This window comes from Poromitra crassiceps, assembly GCF_964638095.1.
Source record: "Poromitra crassiceps genome assembly, chromosome: 5".
In the NCBI taxonomy this organism is placed as follows: Eukaryota; Metazoa; Chordata; class Actinopteri; order Beryciformes; family Melamphaidae; genus Poromitra; species Poromitra crassiceps.
The window spans coordinates 61,128,382-61,145,995 of record NC_139642.1 but is presented as its reverse complement, the minus strand read 5'-3'; the positions used below and the strand labels follow the sequence as shown (position 1 = coordinate 61,145,995).

Sequence of the window (17,614 nt, the reverse complement as noted above, 5' to 3'; positions counted from 1 at the left end):
TGACAAATAACTTAATTTTGTGCTCAAGTTCTAGGTCAGTTGCTAAAATGTGACAATTAAGTAGGACTATTAGTGGAACTAGTGTCCTCTAGATAGAGAGTGGCATCAGCGGAGGACCAAAATGCGAGACTCATTAGCCAATGAACAACCAGGAATGGGTCTCGCGCTACTTTTGCATGCTAAAATAAAGCTGATAATGTACAATTTGATTCAAGGGGGGAAAAACCCTTTCAGAGTACAACACAAACTGTCCATTTTGCTGCAACTCGACAGTGCTGCTTAATCCAGGACCTTACTTCCTGGAACTCTTGAGAGTACAAAACTGGTCCATTGGAGTGAATGGAGATGTCGGAACTCTTCTATTATACGGCTCTGAGTGGAACTATAGTCACACATATTCATTTGATTCTGACTGAGGACGAGCTAGCATGTTAGCTAGCTAGCTAGCTGTTAGCTACGTTAGGTAGGAAAGGTAAGGGAATTGGTGGGAATAGCGTGATCCTCCCACGTGCTACGTCCTGCCGTTGAAGCTCCCCGCTGTCAGGTGAAAAAGAAGCGGCTGGCAACTGCACATGTGTCAGAGGAAGCATGGTAATGGTTTACGCTACGGCTCTCCCCAGATCGGCAGAGGGGGTGGAGCAGCGACTGGGGCAAAAGGGGGAAATTGACCAACTACAATTGGGGAGAAAATGGTGGTGGGGGGTGGTGTTCCAGTGTTTTATGGTGGATGTTCCCTTTGAGTAGTGAATGAGTGAACCTGCTCTCTTACCTTGCAGCTGCTGTCGTTGTAACAGTACCATTTGTCATTGGGGTTTTTGGCATAGGTGACATAGTGGCCTCCTCCCATGATTCCTGAATGGCACTGGGGGAGATGAAAGAGGCTTCAGAACATCGGACCATCCTGATACAGTTCTATTCACTTTTGTAGCAGGAGGTACTTTTGGATTTACTTGGTGCAGGTTAGAGCAGTTCCGTTGAGCTAGGGAAAACTGATTCTAAACATTGTTGCTTTATCTGCTCGTTTATTCTGTGGGAATTGTGCTCAATCTACAAAGACATATAACGTGTTTCCAATTAGCAGTATAATAAAAAGGATGATATTTTTCTGTACAGTATGTACTTCTTAATAGCCTGCTCAAAACCATCCTGATCACTGTTTCGCTCTACGTATCAGTCTGGACTTCTAGCCGCCCACGGAAGTATCTGTGGGCGGGAATACTTTGCATTGACAGACGACTCCTTCAGCCAATCAGCGTTGACAAATCCAATCCAATCCAAATCCACTCGGAAGAACGGCAAAAACATATCTTCCGCCAAGAAACTCCGCTGCTGGTGAATATTCTTGTTTTCTTGTTGTTATTGGGTCTATGTGTGCAATAACTGCACTTGCTCTACTCTACTAACATTAACTTTACCACTCGTTGCTTCGGGAGACGCCAATACGGTTGTGCTAATCTCTCAAAACAGATTTTTGATTTGCATGAAAATCTGTCGACATGGTTGAAGAAAATCGGGATAATAGCACTCCTAATAATTGTGGTAAGATTTGCATAAAGGGGCGTGGCCAGGCGAGTTGAGTTCTTCTATATATATTACATTACAGATTACATTATATATATATATATATATATATATATATATATATATATATATATATATATATAGGCCCGGTTACGTAATCAACTACTATGCAGTCCCTGATTGGCCCGGTTACATTGTAATCTCAGGAAGTCTCTGTGGGCGGCTGGAAGTCCAGACTGATACGTATGTGAGGTCACGTTATCCAGATACTTATATTATATATATATATATATATATATATATATATATATATATATATATATATATATAATACTATATGGGAAGCTAATCTACAAGTAAAGGGTCAGTATGGTGCGTGGTACTTACTGATATTGCATAGAGCTTGTACATGGTGTGTGGTACTTACTGATATTGCATAGAGGTTGTACATGGTGTGTGGTACTTACTGATATTGCATAGAGCTTGTACATGGTGTGTGGTACTTACTGATATTGCATAGAGGTTGTACATGGTGTGTGTGGTACTTACTGATATTACATAGAGGTTGTACATGGTGTGGTACTTACTGATATTACATAGAGGTTGTACATGGTGTGTGTGGTACTTACTGATATTGCATAGAGGTTGTACAAGGTGTGTGGTACTTACTGATATTGCATAGAGGTTGTACATGGTGTGTGTGTGGTACTTACTGATATTGCATAGAGGTTGTACATGGTGTGTGGTACTTACTGATATTGCATAGAGGTTGTACATGGTGCGTGGTACTTACTGATATTGCATAGAGCTTGTACATGGTGTGTGGTACTTACTGATATTGCATAGAGGTTGTACATGGTGTGTGGTACTTACTGATATTGCATAGAGGTTGTACATGGCGTCTAGACACACGTCTCTGTGCTGCAGCAGTGAGCTGTCCTGGTCCATGCTGCTCTCTGTGCTGCAGTCTGAGCTCAGGCCGTTGCTGTCTCCGTTCATCAGGATCACGTCAGAGTGGCTGCTGGGGCCGGACACAGACCACTGGGCAGCGCCCGCATCTCCAGACCCGGCCTCCACGTCCGCCTGTGAGGCACCGTCCCTGGGCTCGGCCTCGGGGTTGGCGGCGGGGGCGGCCCCCTCCAGGTTCTCCTTGCTGTTGGAGAGGCGGTGCCTGCTGCCCAGCTGGGGGAGGCGTAGCCGGCCCGGCCTGCGGCCCCCGGCGCTGGGCTTGGGGCTGCCGGAGGGACTGCCGCTTCGGCTGGGGGAAGCCGCCGACTTCCTGCTCGAGGCGGGCGAGGCTGTCGGGGGTTTAGTTTAGTTTATTTCGGATTAGAAGTACAAAGACATTACAGATTACAATAATAATAGTAATATTTTAAAATTGTACACATTGTGCAAAACGATCCAAGGATAGCCTAGTAAAGTAAAGTAGTAAAAATTAAAAACTAAAAGTCGACTTATTTCCACTGGGGTCCTTCAAATACCAAAAACTTCACCATTTCATAATGCACTTTATAAAAGAAAGATGCCTGTACCCACGCTTTTAAATAGGCGTCCGTTTTAGTCAACGAGGCTGTGTACACCGGGCGCCTGAGCGTGAACCCTGTGTGTGCCCACGCCTTGCCTGTACCTTGCCGATTTTATCGTTTAGACATGAGTTCTATTTTCAAGCCGACTAGGCGTGTGCAGGCAGGCTTCTTCTGTCAAGCCATGAAAGAAAAACGCGACAATATCCGTGGGAAATATCCGTGGGGCTTTCTCCTTGTCGGCAAACAAAGAGAGAATAGCGACCGAAGAAGCAAGATGGACAATGTTGTTGTGCCAGCACATATTCAGCACAAGATTACCTCTCCAAAAAGTCTGACTATAGTCAGACCTGGTTATACATATCCAGCATCAATAGAACATTAAATATATCAGATTTATTTTACCTACACATGATAATTCGAGACCACACGTGAAAAAATACAGTCGGGAGAGAGGAGAGGCGCTTGTGACTCGGCTCCAGGTTCAGCGTGCAAAGGCGTGCGGTGTGATCGGTTCACGCCCAGCTCAAGGTCTGCAGGCGTAGGCGTGGGTTGAGGCAAGGCAAGGCGTAGGTTCCCTGTGTCTGTGTGAACGTAGCGTTACTTCCTGTTTAGCTGGGCAAGGAGCTAATCTGCTGTTTTATAAGGTTACATGAAGTCATGCTCAAAACAAAGGCATTGTAAGGCACCGTGAGCGCATGTGGATGCTATTGAGAATGCTCTGCATTATTTGAACTCACTTCACTGTTACATACTGCATAATATACTCAACAAAAATATCAAAGCAACACTTTTCTTTTTGCTCCCATTTTTCACGAGTTGAACTAAAGGATTTAAGACTTTCTATGCACACAAAAGGCTTACTCATCTCACATTCTGTTCACACATTTGTTTAAATCCGTGTTAATGAACACTTCTCCTTTGCCATGATTATCTAACAGTTGATTGCACTGTGCAATCAGCTGTCATGGTTGCTGGTCTCAGATCAGCTGCTATGGTGGCTGGTCTCAGATCAGCTGTCACGGTGGCTGGTCTCAGATCAGCTGCCATGGTGGCTGGTCTCAGATCAGCTGTCATGGTGGCTGGTCTCAGATCAGCTGTCATGGTGGCTGGTCTCAGATCAGCTGTCATGGTGGCTGGTCTCAGACCATCTCGCAGAAGATGCCGGATGTGGAGGTACACATGGTCTGTGGTTGTGAGGACGGTTGGATGTCCTGCCAAATTCTCAGAACGACATTGTTGCATGTGTTCCGTTTTTCAGTTGTGCACCACGTTACAGTGGTTCTTGTCATGCATACAGTACAGTCGTGCACCACGTTACAGTGGTTCTTGTCATGCATACAGTACAGTCGTGCACCACGTTACAGTGGTTCTTGTCATGCATACAGTACAGTCGTGCACCACGTTACAGTGGTTCTTGTCATGCACACAGTACAGACGTGCACCACGTTACAGTGGTTCTTGTCATGCACACAGTACAGTCGTGCACCACGTTACAGTGGTTCTTGTCATGCATACAGTACAGTCGTGCACCACGTTACAGTGGTTCTTGTCATGCATACAGTACAGTCGTGCACCACGTTACAGTGGTTCTTGTCATGCACACAGTACAGTCGTGCACCACGTTACAGTGGTTCTTGTCATGCATACAGTACAGTCGTGCACCACGTTACAGTGGTTCTTGTCATGCATACAGTACAGTCGTGCACCACGTTACAGTGGTTCTTGTCATGCATACAGTACAGTCATGCACCACGTTACAGTGGTTCTTGTCATGGGTAACCGGGGGCAATTTGATGAAGAAGACAAAGGAGACATGACATTGCTCTACAGTAGCCATGTTAAATAATACCCTTGCTCCAGACAAAGTGTCTTTGCGCCCCCTTGTGGCTAAGAGTTTTATCACCTCAGACAGGCTCGAGCTGTGACAAACTGTGGACTCAAAGTGGCTCTACAATAACATAAAAGATAGAATGATGTGTGTGTATTGGACCTGATTCACAACATTTTCCATACTTTGAGTGTTTTTTTTCTCAAATTCCCAAATTATTCAAGGGTTAGGGTAATAACCAAATTCATTTTGAATAATTTTCCAGGCTTTTCCGACCTGTGTAGAAACCCTGCAATGTGCCAGGCCTCAAACCCAGTCTGTGACTGACCTTTGGGAAGGTTGCAGAAGCCGGCGGGGGCAGAGATGGAGGAGAGGTTGTCCTCTCTATGGACCTTCAGCAGGTCCTCGCCCTCGCTGCGGGTGCGGGAGTGCAGGCAGTGCTGCTCCAGGTCTCTGGGAGCCAGGAAGGCGCTGGGGTCAAAGCTGATCCGCGGAAACTTCACGATCTTCTGGGACTTGATCCAGCGGCCGTTCACAAACTGGAAGCGTTTCAAGTGGACAATCTGCAGAGTATGACATGTATAACATGACAAAATGATGCTAGATAACAGGCTCTGTCGACTATGTGCAGACGTCTATACAAAGAACCCTGCAAGGCTCAAGTTCTTTATTTACCAAAGGTTTTTCTGGGCAAAAATCATAATTATGCCAGTAATGACCCATCTACATTCATGACATAATCAGGCCCGCTGTCAGCCTTCCCCGTGCCGGGACAAGATTATCTTCACATGGTCACAGACAATTAAAAAGAGAGAGAGGCTTGAATGTGTGAACACTTTTCAACTGTGCTGTTAAACCTATTTAATAATATTCAGGGATGCAAACTCATGAATAGTGAAAAACCTGACAGTTACCAGGGCAGACATAAAACCACTCTATGACACTTCAGTGTCATATTTTGGGATGAAAAAGGTGACTAGTTTGCATCCCTGAACGTTAAGTAAAAAATGTATGAAAATAAATTCAATTTCTATTCTTGCACAACATTCTGTATATAGATCCACGCACTTTCACTGTCCCATGTGTACACTATGGTCCCTATCGTTGCATCGGCGCTGTTTCTAGGCCGATCGCCTGGCGCAGCTCAAATCAGTGGGCGTGGACCAGCGCACTTGATATCGTCGTGCTGGCGCTAGACGCAGCCTCAACCAATACAACCACGCCTTTTAAGCGTAAAATTATGCACCGTCATGCTCATTGGATAACTGCAATAAACGAATCGCACGCTTGCCTTTTTAGCTCCAATTCCAGTGATCCCGCAAAACCAGACGAAAGCCAAACGCTCTGCCCCCCCCCCCCCCCCCCCCTCCCTTCATCCAGTCTGTCTGTCTGCATTATAGGCTATTATTCCATATTATTATGCTTCTCAAACCAATCTAACTGCAGTTTCAATACTGCAAGCATGTAAATACGCTACACTATAGCAAGATCAAAGTGAAAATAATGTTCTAAACGCATCAGCTAGAAAAATATAGCCTATTAGATTGGTGAAAGTTTGTCCAGAAAGATATAATTTTCTCTCGCCTGCTGCAGGAAGGATGATGCACATAAATATAGCCTACATTATGTAAAGTCATTGCATAAATGTGTTTTTATTGTAAAACTAAATGTGGAGTAGGGCCAAGTTATTGGAGCGGACATCACAGTATAGCAGATGACAGTAGAAGCTTCCGAAGCGCGTTCCGCTGTCACTTATCTAAATCACGTTAAATCGACAAGGGATATTTATAGCCCCAGTAGGACATATATGTTTCAAATAGGGTGGTGTTTTCATTTCGATGTTTTATTTGGTCCAATATTGAAATGTTCTACAATTGGAGGTTGTCTTACCATTACACATTATTTAGATCCTCCCTTAATATAGGTTTTCGGCTCATTTGGTTGCTATTTAGTAGTGAAATGGAGAAACACAATGCATCTTGGGACATTCACATTACAGTGAAGTTACAGCTTATTTTTTCTATGGGACTCTGAGCGAGGGAGTCAGAGACAGTCGGTATTGTGCCTGTCAGACTGAGGAGAGAGGGAGAGAGGTGACACAGAGAAGGGTGAAAGAGGAGAGAGCCAGAGGGGAGGGAGAGAGCCAGAGGGGAGCGCTCCAAACAACTGGCCCACTGAATAGGCCTGCTTTTCAAAGGCGCAAGGCGCTAAATTAACGCCAGGTCAGAAGATAGCAGTACGCCGGTATTTAGCGCCGACACGCCCACTTTGGCCCATTCTGGGACTGCGCCACGCCCATTCGGCCTAAAGCGCATTTGGCAGCCTAAAGCCATATTGATATCGTCCCAAAACAGGCGTAAGGCACGTTTTTTTGCGTTTAAGGCCTGTTTTAGCGCCGAAGGCTTGTGGGAGAATAGGGCCCTATGTCTATTTTCTAAAAGTCTCAAGGCCTTGCACCCCCCACCCCCCCAAATTCACAAACTTGCAAGGATTTCAAGGACCTGTGGGAACCCTGTGTATATTTGACCTGTGGGAACCCTGTGTATATTTGACCTGTGGGAACCCTGTATATATTTGACCTGTGGGAACCCTGTGTATATTTGACCTGTGGGAACCCTGTATATATTTGATCTGTGGGAACCCTGTGTATATTTGACCTGTGGGAACCCTGTGTATATTTGACCTGTGGGAACCCTGTATATATTTGACCTGTGGGAACCCTGTGTATATTTGACCTGTGGGAACCCTGTGTATATTTGACCTGTGGGAACCCTGTGTATATTTGACCTGTGGGAACCCTGTGTATATTTGACCTGTGGGAACCCTGTGTATATTTGACCTGTGGGAACCCTGTGGGAACCCTGTGTATATTTGACCTGTGGGAACCCTGTGTATATTTGACCTGTGGGAACCCTGTATATATTTGATCTGTGGGAACCCTGTGTATATTTGACCTGTGGGAACCCTGTGTATATTTGACCTGTGGGAACCCTGTATATATTTGACCTGTGGGAACCCTGTGTATATTTGACCTGTGGGAACCCTGTGTATATTTGACCTGTGGGAACCCTGTGTATATTTGACCTGTGGGAACCCTGTGTATATTTGACCTGTGGGAACCCTGTGTATATTTGACCTGTGGGAACCCTGTATATATTTGATCTGTGGGAACCCTGTGTATATTTGACCTGTGGGAACCCTGTGTATATTTGACCTGTGGGAACCCTGTATATATTTGACCTGTGGGAACCCTGTGTATATTTGACCTGTGGGAACCCTGTGTATATTTGACCTGTGGGAACCCTGTGTATATTTGACCTGTGGGAACCCTGTATATATTTGACCTGTGGGAACCCTGTGTATATTTGATCTGTGGGAACCCTGTGTATATTTGACCTGTGGGAACCCTGTATATATTTGACCTGTGGGAACCCTGTGTATATTTGACCTGTGGGAACCCTGTATATATTTGACCTGTGGGAACCCTGTGTATATTTGACCTGTGGGAACCCTGTGTATATTTGACCTGTGGGAACCCTGTATATATTTGACCTGTGGGAACCCTGTGTATATTTGACCTGTGGGAACCCTGTGGGAACCCTGTGTATATTTGACCTGTGGGAACCCTGTGTATATTTGACCTGTGGGAACCCTGTATATATTTGATCTGTGGGAACCCTGTGTATATTTGACCTGTGGGAACCCTGTGTATATTTGACCTGTGGGAACCCTGTATATATTTGACCTGTGGGAACCCTGTGTATATTTGACCTGTGGGAACCCTGTGTATATTTGACCTGTGGGAACCCTGTGTATATTTGACCTGTGGGAACCCTGTGTATATTTGACCTGTGGGAACCCTGTGTATATTTGACCTGTGGGAACCCTGTGGGAACCCTGTGTATATTTGACCTGTGGGAACCCTGTGTATATTTGACCTGTGGGAACCCTGTGTATATTTGACCTGTGGGAACCCTGTGTCTATTTGATCTGTGGGAACCCTGTGTATATTTGACCTGTGGGAACCCATGTATATATTTGACCTGTGGGAACCCATGTATATATTTGACCTGTGGGAACCCTGTATATATTTGACCTGTGGGAACCCTGTGTATATTTGACCTGTGGGAACCCTGTATATATTTGACCTGTGGGAACCCTGTATATATTTGACTTGTGGGAACCCTGTATAGACGGTTTTCACCAGAGCGCAACCCCACAGCACTTCCTTTTTCTCAGCATTCGGCAAACTGCAGAAATATTCACTCGACATCGTTACTTTTGTTTTCGCTGCTCAGCTGTATTCATAGCTTTCAAGGGGCGTTACGTGCTGCCGGGAACGCCCACCTGGCGGTCAAAAAAAAACTTGCCAGCCGTGTCGACTAGTTTCTCACGCTGCGTTTGTTCAGATAAAGTGCCGGATAGCCTACCTGTTGTGCTATCGGTTGCACTAAACCGACGAGGAGAGACACCTGGCTTGTGTTTTCACAGAATCCCGTCGGAGAAAGAAAGGAGGAGGTTGTGGATTTGTGCGAGTGGTTCAGTCGCTGGCCAGGGGAAATGCAAATGCCTTTTTTTCCTACCATCAAAGTACACACGTCTTTGCTCTTTGCGGCCAACATTTCATCAAAGGTAAGCTCAAGTAACGTTACAATAATGATTAATACCCCGTTAACGTTACTTGAGCTTACCTTTGATGAAATGTTGGCCGCAAAGAGCAAAGACGTGTGTACTTTGATGGTAGAAAAAAAAGCTATTTGCATTTCCCCTGCCCAGCGACTGAACCACTCGCACAAATCCACAACCTCCTCCTTTCTTTCTCCGACGGGATTCTGTGAAAGCACAAGCCAGGCGTGTCTCCTCGTCGGTTTAGTGCAACCGATAGCACAACAGGTAGGCTATCCGGCACTTTGGCTGAACAAACAAACCGTGAGAAACTAGTGACTCGGCGGCAGTGGAATGAACAAGTTTTTTTTTTGACCGCCAGGTGGGCGTTCCCGGCAGCACGTAACGCCCCTTGAAAGCTATGAATAGACGGTTTTCACGGAATGGTCAGTCCTGCACTTGAATGTTTTTTTTTCTTTTATGTCCATAGCAAACACTGCGACAGGAAGTGAGCGGGGGTTCAATTTAGAATGTTTTTGTTGTCAAGTTAAAACCGTCTATATATTTGAAGCAAAATGTTTTAAAAAGCAACTTCGATTCACTACTCAAATGTGTGTCAAATGTGCTTCTGTTTGCGCTCCACCAGACCAGATCAATCTATCCAGAGGGGCTTTGAGCCTGGCTGAGTGTCCACTGACCAGGATGGCTGGCAGCCTCCAGAGGTCCAGCTTCTTGGTGGCCAGCCGGTGGGTCTTGCACTTGGAGCAGTAGTACAGCTCGTCCTCACCCAGCTCCTCCTCGCTGGTGAAGGCCTTCAGGCAGCTGTCCAGGCTGATGGGCTCGGCCTGCGCCCTGCGAGACTGCTCCACACTGCAGTGCTCCTCCACGATCTGGGTGGAGGCCAGGGGGGTGTTAGTATAGTTAGCTTTGGTTGAGAGAGGAATACTGTGTGCACAGTGCACACCATGCCAATTAGGAAATAGACAAAGGACACACACCTTAGTGACAGGTATGGCCATTTCCTCTTACAACTACAACAATCCTTTCACCAATTAAGCCCAGAGCTACAGGAGCTTCTGTTTTACGTGTCTCCTTATCTCACTGATCTCTTATCTCAAAGCTAACATACAGTAATAGAACAAAGACCAACGCACACCACAGTCCACAGGTCATTCACCTGAATGTGTAGAACTGTCCTTTACTGTCGCAGCTATCTGTAGTGATTTGTGTTGTGTTGCTCTCACTCTCACTCCTAACATCATATACACGTCAAAGTGAGACATACTGTAAAGGTGAATGGATGATGAAGAAGAGCCGACCGGCTCGAAACGAAAATAAAATAAAAATACTACACGGGAGCTCCAGTGGTGTGCGGATCCATTATTTTCTCTTGATTGGATGATGACAAACTAATAGATACCTATCTCAGAGACTCTGCTTCAAACCAAACACTCACTATCCACCACACATTTGACTTCTTAAAATGAGTTCTCCTGTGGGAACCTAGCAGCACTGTGGGGACTCAATGTATAATGCCGGTTTCACAAAGCCAAATTCAAGACTTGATGGTCTTTTCAGTACCTGGAACTGATCCAAGACCCATTTAAAAAGAAAATAACAATGCTGGCAAAACCAACCTATTCCTGACTGAAAATAGTGGACAAAAGTTCTGAAATCCCAAAACAGCAATAATAATAATAATGACAATAATGATGAGAATAATAATAATAATAAATATAGCCGCAAGCGGCGATGCGGGGTCCAAGCTTCCGGTGACTTGGGGGGTATATGTCAGATAGTGCACATTTATTCAGACTTGGTATATGCACAAGTAAACAAAGTTTGGTTGAGATCCGGTGACCTGACGGTTTCCAAGCAGTACTAGTAGTAGTAGTAGTAGCAGTAGTAGTAATAGTGTTGGTAGTAGTGGGAGTGGTAGCAGTAGTAGCAGCAGAAGTACTAAGAATAGTAAATGGTAAATGGTAAATGGACTGCATTTATATAGCGCTTTTATCCAAAGCGCTTTACAATGTGCCTACATTCACCCATTCACACACCGAAGGCGGCCAGCTGCCACGCAGGGTGCTGGCACAGCCATCGGGAGCAATTTGGGGTTCAGTGTCTTGCCCAAGGACACTTCGACGTGCGGACTGGAGGAGCCGGGGAACGAACCACCAACCTTCTAATTAGTGGACAACCCATTCTACCTCCTGAGCCACAGCCGCCACTAGTAGCCAATAGTAGTAGTAGTAGTAGCAGCAGCAGCAGTAGTAGTGGTGGTTGGCTGTTATAGCGCCACCATCTGGTAGATTGGTGTAATTTTTTCCTCTGAGTAGTGGGTGATGTCTTGAAACTTGAAGTAATACTTGGATAGAAAGCAGTTTTTGTGTACAATATCCCTTTAAGTATCTGGACAGAAAGTGGTATTTGGGTAGAACATACTGTCAATACGACAAGTACGGTACTTCTCTGGCTCTGCAGATACATATAACATGGTCTACAAAGTTAAATACAACAGTCTGGATAGCTCACTTGGTAAAGCACGTGACTTATGCTAACTAAAGACCATTGCCGCTCAAAGTTCAAACCCCACGTGGGATGAAAAACTTTCAACTTCAGACAGGTAAGTCAGTAACAGTAATTAAAACCCCACATGCTGCCTCCTTATTTTGCTGTGTTTCATGAACTTTTTCAATATCTTGGAAATGTTAGCTGGAGATTGCGTGGCTGTGTTCAAGAACGTGTTTTGCAACAGGAGAGGTTAGTTCTTGTCTCATGATGGAGCTTTTGTGTTCTAAAATCAGAATTTTCAGTTGTCATTGTGTCTTTCCCACACACACATCAAACCATAGGGCGTAGTGGCGTCCACTACAGAAGGTTGATGGGGTTTATCCCTGAAATTGCTTTTGATGACTATAGCCAGCACCAGGGGCGGTTTTAGCATCAGAGCTTTGGGTGGGCTCAGCCCACCCAAAGGTCATGGACCACTGAACCCCTAGGGGGGTCCGGGGGCATGCCCCCCCGGGAGAAAATTTTGTACAGTTTCAAGTAAAAATGGATCAAACTGGCGCACTTTGAGATCAAAATGAAGAGACTAGATCTATGAAGAACTACACACATCAATATCTTCTTTACCATTCTGTGGTTTTACAGCAATGAAAAAATAATTGTTTCCGTATATATACTATATATATTCTGCATACAGGTTACTATATGGTAGAATTATGCTTGCATAAATAATACCAAAATCACTTCAGGGGAGTTTCAAGTAAAGTAACATTTTGCCTGGTAGGCAAAACAAAAGTAAAATTAAATCAAAAGGGAACTTCCTAACTTATTGGCTGGAATAATATTCCGACAAGATAATAATATACTGTAAGCACTAAAGCAGGAGTTTGCAGTCAACTAGTTGAAATTAATATGTGGCAGTATTTGTGGGGGTCAAAATCTATGTAGGGTGTACCACCACTAATAGATCAGTGTATGGGAAACACTGACTATTAAATTGTGTGACTAGAAAGACACCAATAAATCTGAGAAAATGTACTTTAATTTTGAACAACAGCACTACAACGGTGGCATTACAAATAGTATTATGAAATTATTGTGGGAAAAAACAAGAATGCCACTTTTTTTCATGAACTTTAAGCAGAAAATAAAAAAATAGTTGTAAAGCAAAAATAAATAATAAATAAACATCATTTTAACATTGGCTCAACCAGCCCATGTTACTGACCACCAGGGGTCCTGGTCCTTAATCCCTTTTTATTACTACCATGCCACTGGTACTGTACACAAACAAGGCTGTTTAAATATCTGCCTTGCACTCCCTTAGAGGGAAATAACAAGCCTGTAAGAACTTGTATTGAGATACTGAACTAACATCACAGCAAGACATAAGTGATGCCATGCACGCATGTTAAGCTATCGTCATCATCACATCAGACAGGCTGTGTAAAGCAGCCACTTGCGATTCTGAAGGGCTTCATTTCATTCAGATAACAAGGGACCCATTTGAAAATGTTTGTCACTTATGCCATATGTTTCTCAAAAAACATCACATCCATTTACACCCGCTTACTGCGAGCTAGCATGACATGGCTGGCTGGTGCCATGGTAGCCTACCTACCTTCCTCCAGTCCACCTGTTTGTCTGGCAGGCACAGCGACAAGTTCTTTTGTTTAGCCTACGACAACGTTATGTGCTAATTTGCATATCAATATGCGCTAATTAAGTAACTACTAATGACTCTGACTGCTCAATGCTCACCTCAGTTTCATTGATCATGAGTGGGGAGAACGATTGCGTGGACTGTGGAGGACCACTTCGCTGCTGTACTGTGTGTGTGACCTGTGTGAAGTGATGTGGGATTAGGCAGATAGATGGAGGAGGGAGCGCCTGCGCAGCCGCAGTTCTAGAAACTTTTCGGGTGGGCTGAACCCCCCTAAATTTTTGTCTCAGCCCACCCTAAGAACATAGAGGGGGGGAAACACGCACACAGCGCATTGAGTGTAGTCAGAAACTGCTACTAATGACCACCATGGATTTGGAGAGGGAAAAAAAAAAAAAAAAAAAAAAACTTTTTTTTTGCCTCTATTTTTTTGGGTGGGCTGAGACTATTTTTGGGTGGGCTAAAGCCCACCCAAAAACGGCCTAGAACCGCCCCTGGCCAGCACCCTGCATTGCAGCTTGTCATGCAGTCCATTTACCATTAAGGACATGTCTGTATTACACACATAATCCACCACTTTACATTAAAAGTCTGCCCTGAATGGAGGTGTTTGAACTAATTGGTGTGGGTTGTGCTGTTACAATGGAAGTAAAGTAAAGGTAAAGTCCCACTGATTGTCACACAATGTGTGAAATTTGTTCTCTGCATTTGACCCATCCCCTGGGGGAGCGGTAGCGTGCGCCACGCTCGGGAATCATATGGTGATCTAACCCCCCAATTCCAACCCTTTGATGCTGAGTGCTAAGCAGGGAGGCAAATGGGTCTCATTTTTATAGTCTTTGCTATGACTCGGCCGGGGATCGAACTCACAACCTCCCAGTCTCAGGGCGGACATTCAGACCACAAGGCCACTGAGCTGGACACATGAGTGACAAGGATAATTCAGATTTAATTCTCTTTTTGGACCTTTCACATCTGAAGACACAATAATGTATTGGAATGTTTTTCCTTTCATATATCTGAAAGAAGGCTCCCAGCAAACACAATTACATCATGATGATGTTCTGATATCATCTTTCAGTGACGTCCAGGACTAGGCCAAATCACAGCCGATTTGGGGATCATTTAGACATCTACACAGGAATGTCAAGAGGACGTCGAAATATGACGTTACCATAAATAGGCATATTCAGTTATTCTGCTATGTACACAGTGTGTATTCAGCAGCATTATACATAATTATATCCAGATTAACCTTTATTCTACATTTTCAAAAAATAAAACAGTTACCTGGCCGTGGTTTGAACCCAGGACCTCCAGCTTTGGTGTCTGCTACTTTACCCCTACACCATCCTTCCACAGCAATGACAAGGCACGGATATAACCTTATTATGGCATAAACTTGTTTTTATTCAAACGTGGGTGTCAAGTCTTTGTGGATCGGGCATTACTGTGTGACATCTAAACCAACTATGTATTATGCTACAGCAGATGCAGAACCCCAAAACACATTAACCCCACCCAAAATGCTACATTCCAACTTCCAGTAGTAGTAGTAGTAGTAGTAGTAATAGTAGCAGAAGTAGTAATAGTAGTAGTAGTAGTGTTGGTAGTAGTGGGAGTGGTAGCAGTAGTAGCAGCAGTAGTTGTAATTGACCGGTTAATGAGTTGTGGGCAATTTAGTGTTGGCGTGTGTTTCATTAAAAGTTTCGAGATTTATCATTTCAAAACGGTTTCACGTATCCAAAATCCTTTACTAACCTTAGGTCGGGGTAGTCCATAGATGACCCAGAAAAAGTTTTGTGTGATTTGGCCAAACAGTCTAGGAGGAGCTCGCAAAAGTAGGTTTTTGATCAAATTCAAAATGGCGGAAAATCTACCACACAGAAATGGGCGTGGCCTAGTGGGTTAGATACATGATGCTCCAGGGAAACCAGTAGATGTGGAATTTTGATTCTACAGCTCGCAGTTCAGAAGTTATGGACCGACAAACGTGAAATTGGCTGTTATAGCGCCACCATCTGGTGGATTGGTGTAATTTTTTTACTCTGAGTAGTGGGTGATGTCGTGAACCTGTGTGGAAAGTTTGGGTGATGGGGGGTGTATGGTTTCTGAGATCCACACACTTTTAGGGCAGGAAAAGAACAAAAGTAAATACACAAAAGTTTAAACATTTATAATTTCAAAACGGTTTCACGTATCCAAAATCCTTTAATAACTTTGGGTCGGGGTAGTCCATAGATGACCCAGAATAATTCCTATGTGATTTGGCCAAACGGTCTAGGAGGAGTTCGCAAAAGTAGGTTTTTGATAAAATTCAAAATGGCGGAAAATCTAGGCACACGCAAATGGGCGTGGCCTATATGGATAGATGCGTATTGATCCAGGGAATACAGCCGAAGTGGAATTTTGATTCTACGCCTCACGGTTCAGAAGATATGGACCATAACGCGAAATGGTCTGTTATAGCGCCACCATCTGGCCGATATGGGTAATTTTTTGTTTCTGAGTAGTGAGGCACATTTACAATCTATGTGCCCAGTCTGGCTATGCTGAGCCTTACAGTTTCTGCTGTACATACAGTTTTACCGGAGAAGAAGAAAAAAAATAATAATCGGAACAGATACAATAGGGATCCACGCACTTCGTGCTTGGACCCCTAATAATAATGATGATAATAATAATAAACTCAACTCAGGGGAACTCAACTGATCCACCACCGATGTACACCGATGTATAGCACCTACCTTAGCAGTGTGTGTGTGTGTGTGTGTGTGTGTGTGTCTCACCCTCTCCTGGGAGGTCTGGTAGCGGAGGTGCAGGGCGGTGGGGTCCCAGTCCACAGCGATGTAGGCGTTCCCTACCGAGGCCCTGTCCTCTGTGCAATCTATTGCACATCCACGGCAGAACCTGAGAACCACAGACAGTCACACGGTCCTATGAAGAGAGGTACCTCCACTACTGGGTCCAACACCCCAGAGCACAAAACAACTCAAAATAACTGATGTGTGTGTGTGTGTGTGTGTGTGTGTGTGTGCGTGTGCATGACGTGGTGTCTCACCTGTACCAGGGGCACCAGGCACAGGAGTTGCCGTCCTTGCCCACCACCCGTAGCGTGAAGGGGTACTGGTAGCCCATGCTGTCATCACTGCAGGTTAACAGACGACAACATACATCACCACCACCCAACCATTACAACAGACATGTCAAGTACAGACAAACACAGTGTGGCTGACAATCCAGCATGTACCAAAGGCTCAGGTTTACAAACACAAATTAGACTATTCGCCAAAGGCTAATTAGCATGTTGACAGCTCCAAATGGAACCCAGACATATCTGCTTCATACCTGTTGTGAAGACTTCGATATGCAGAGATCATGTCGGTGATGGGCACGTTCATACTACACGTTTGTAACTGTTTCTTCAAACTCTGTGGAGTGTTTCTCTGGACTAGGGCGGCAATACGATTTGACAAAAGCCCAAGATGACATCTTCAAATGTCTTCTTTTGTCCAGACCAACAGTCCACAACCACAAGATAATCAGTTTACTGTCATAGAAGACTAAATAAACCAGAAGATATTCACATATCCCTAAGAAGCTGGAACGAGAGATTTTAGTATTTCCCGTCCACGTTGAAATTAGTCACTCTAAATCAGGGGTTCCCAAACTTAAGAATGTCGCGGCCCACTTTGAAATGTGAAAATCTTCCGGGGCCCATCCAACCCCCCAATGTATTTCTCAATGTTTTTTATATTATATATTTTTTTATTTCATTAACAGAGCATGTGAACTTGGGCATAAGGGAAATTAATAATCCATCCACATACAAAAACATTTCGGCAAAATACCCAAAAGCAGATTGCCAACATTTTCTCCCCCCCCACTCATCAGAAGTATTTGCTGCATAACACATTTGTTGAGACAAAATGTGATGATGAGCAACAACAAGAAATCAAT

General features: G+C 44.4%; 1 protein-coding gene across 1 annotated transcript in view; it reads right to left on the bottom strand.

Moving 5' to 3' along the window:
* usp32 (ubiquitin specific peptidase 32) overlaps positions 1–17,614 on the bottom strand; it is a gene marked incomplete at its 5' end in the record, with an annotated part of 112,229 nt that overhangs the window by 5,038 nt on the left and 89,577 nt on the right. Inside the window, 6 exons of the mRNA XM_083636991.1 lie at positions 770–862; positions 2,395–2,819; positions 5,207–5,441; positions 10,182–10,373; positions 16,444–16,564; positions 16,716–16,802. Of these exons, the coding sequence (XP_083493117.1) occupies positions 770–862; positions 2,395–2,819; positions 5,207–5,441; positions 10,182–10,373; positions 16,444–16,564; positions 16,716–16,802 (1,153 nt within the window). The remainder of the gene's footprint in view (positions 1–769; positions 863–2,394; positions 2,820–5,206; positions 5,442–10,181; positions 10,374–16,443; positions 16,565–16,715; positions 16,803–17,614) is intronic.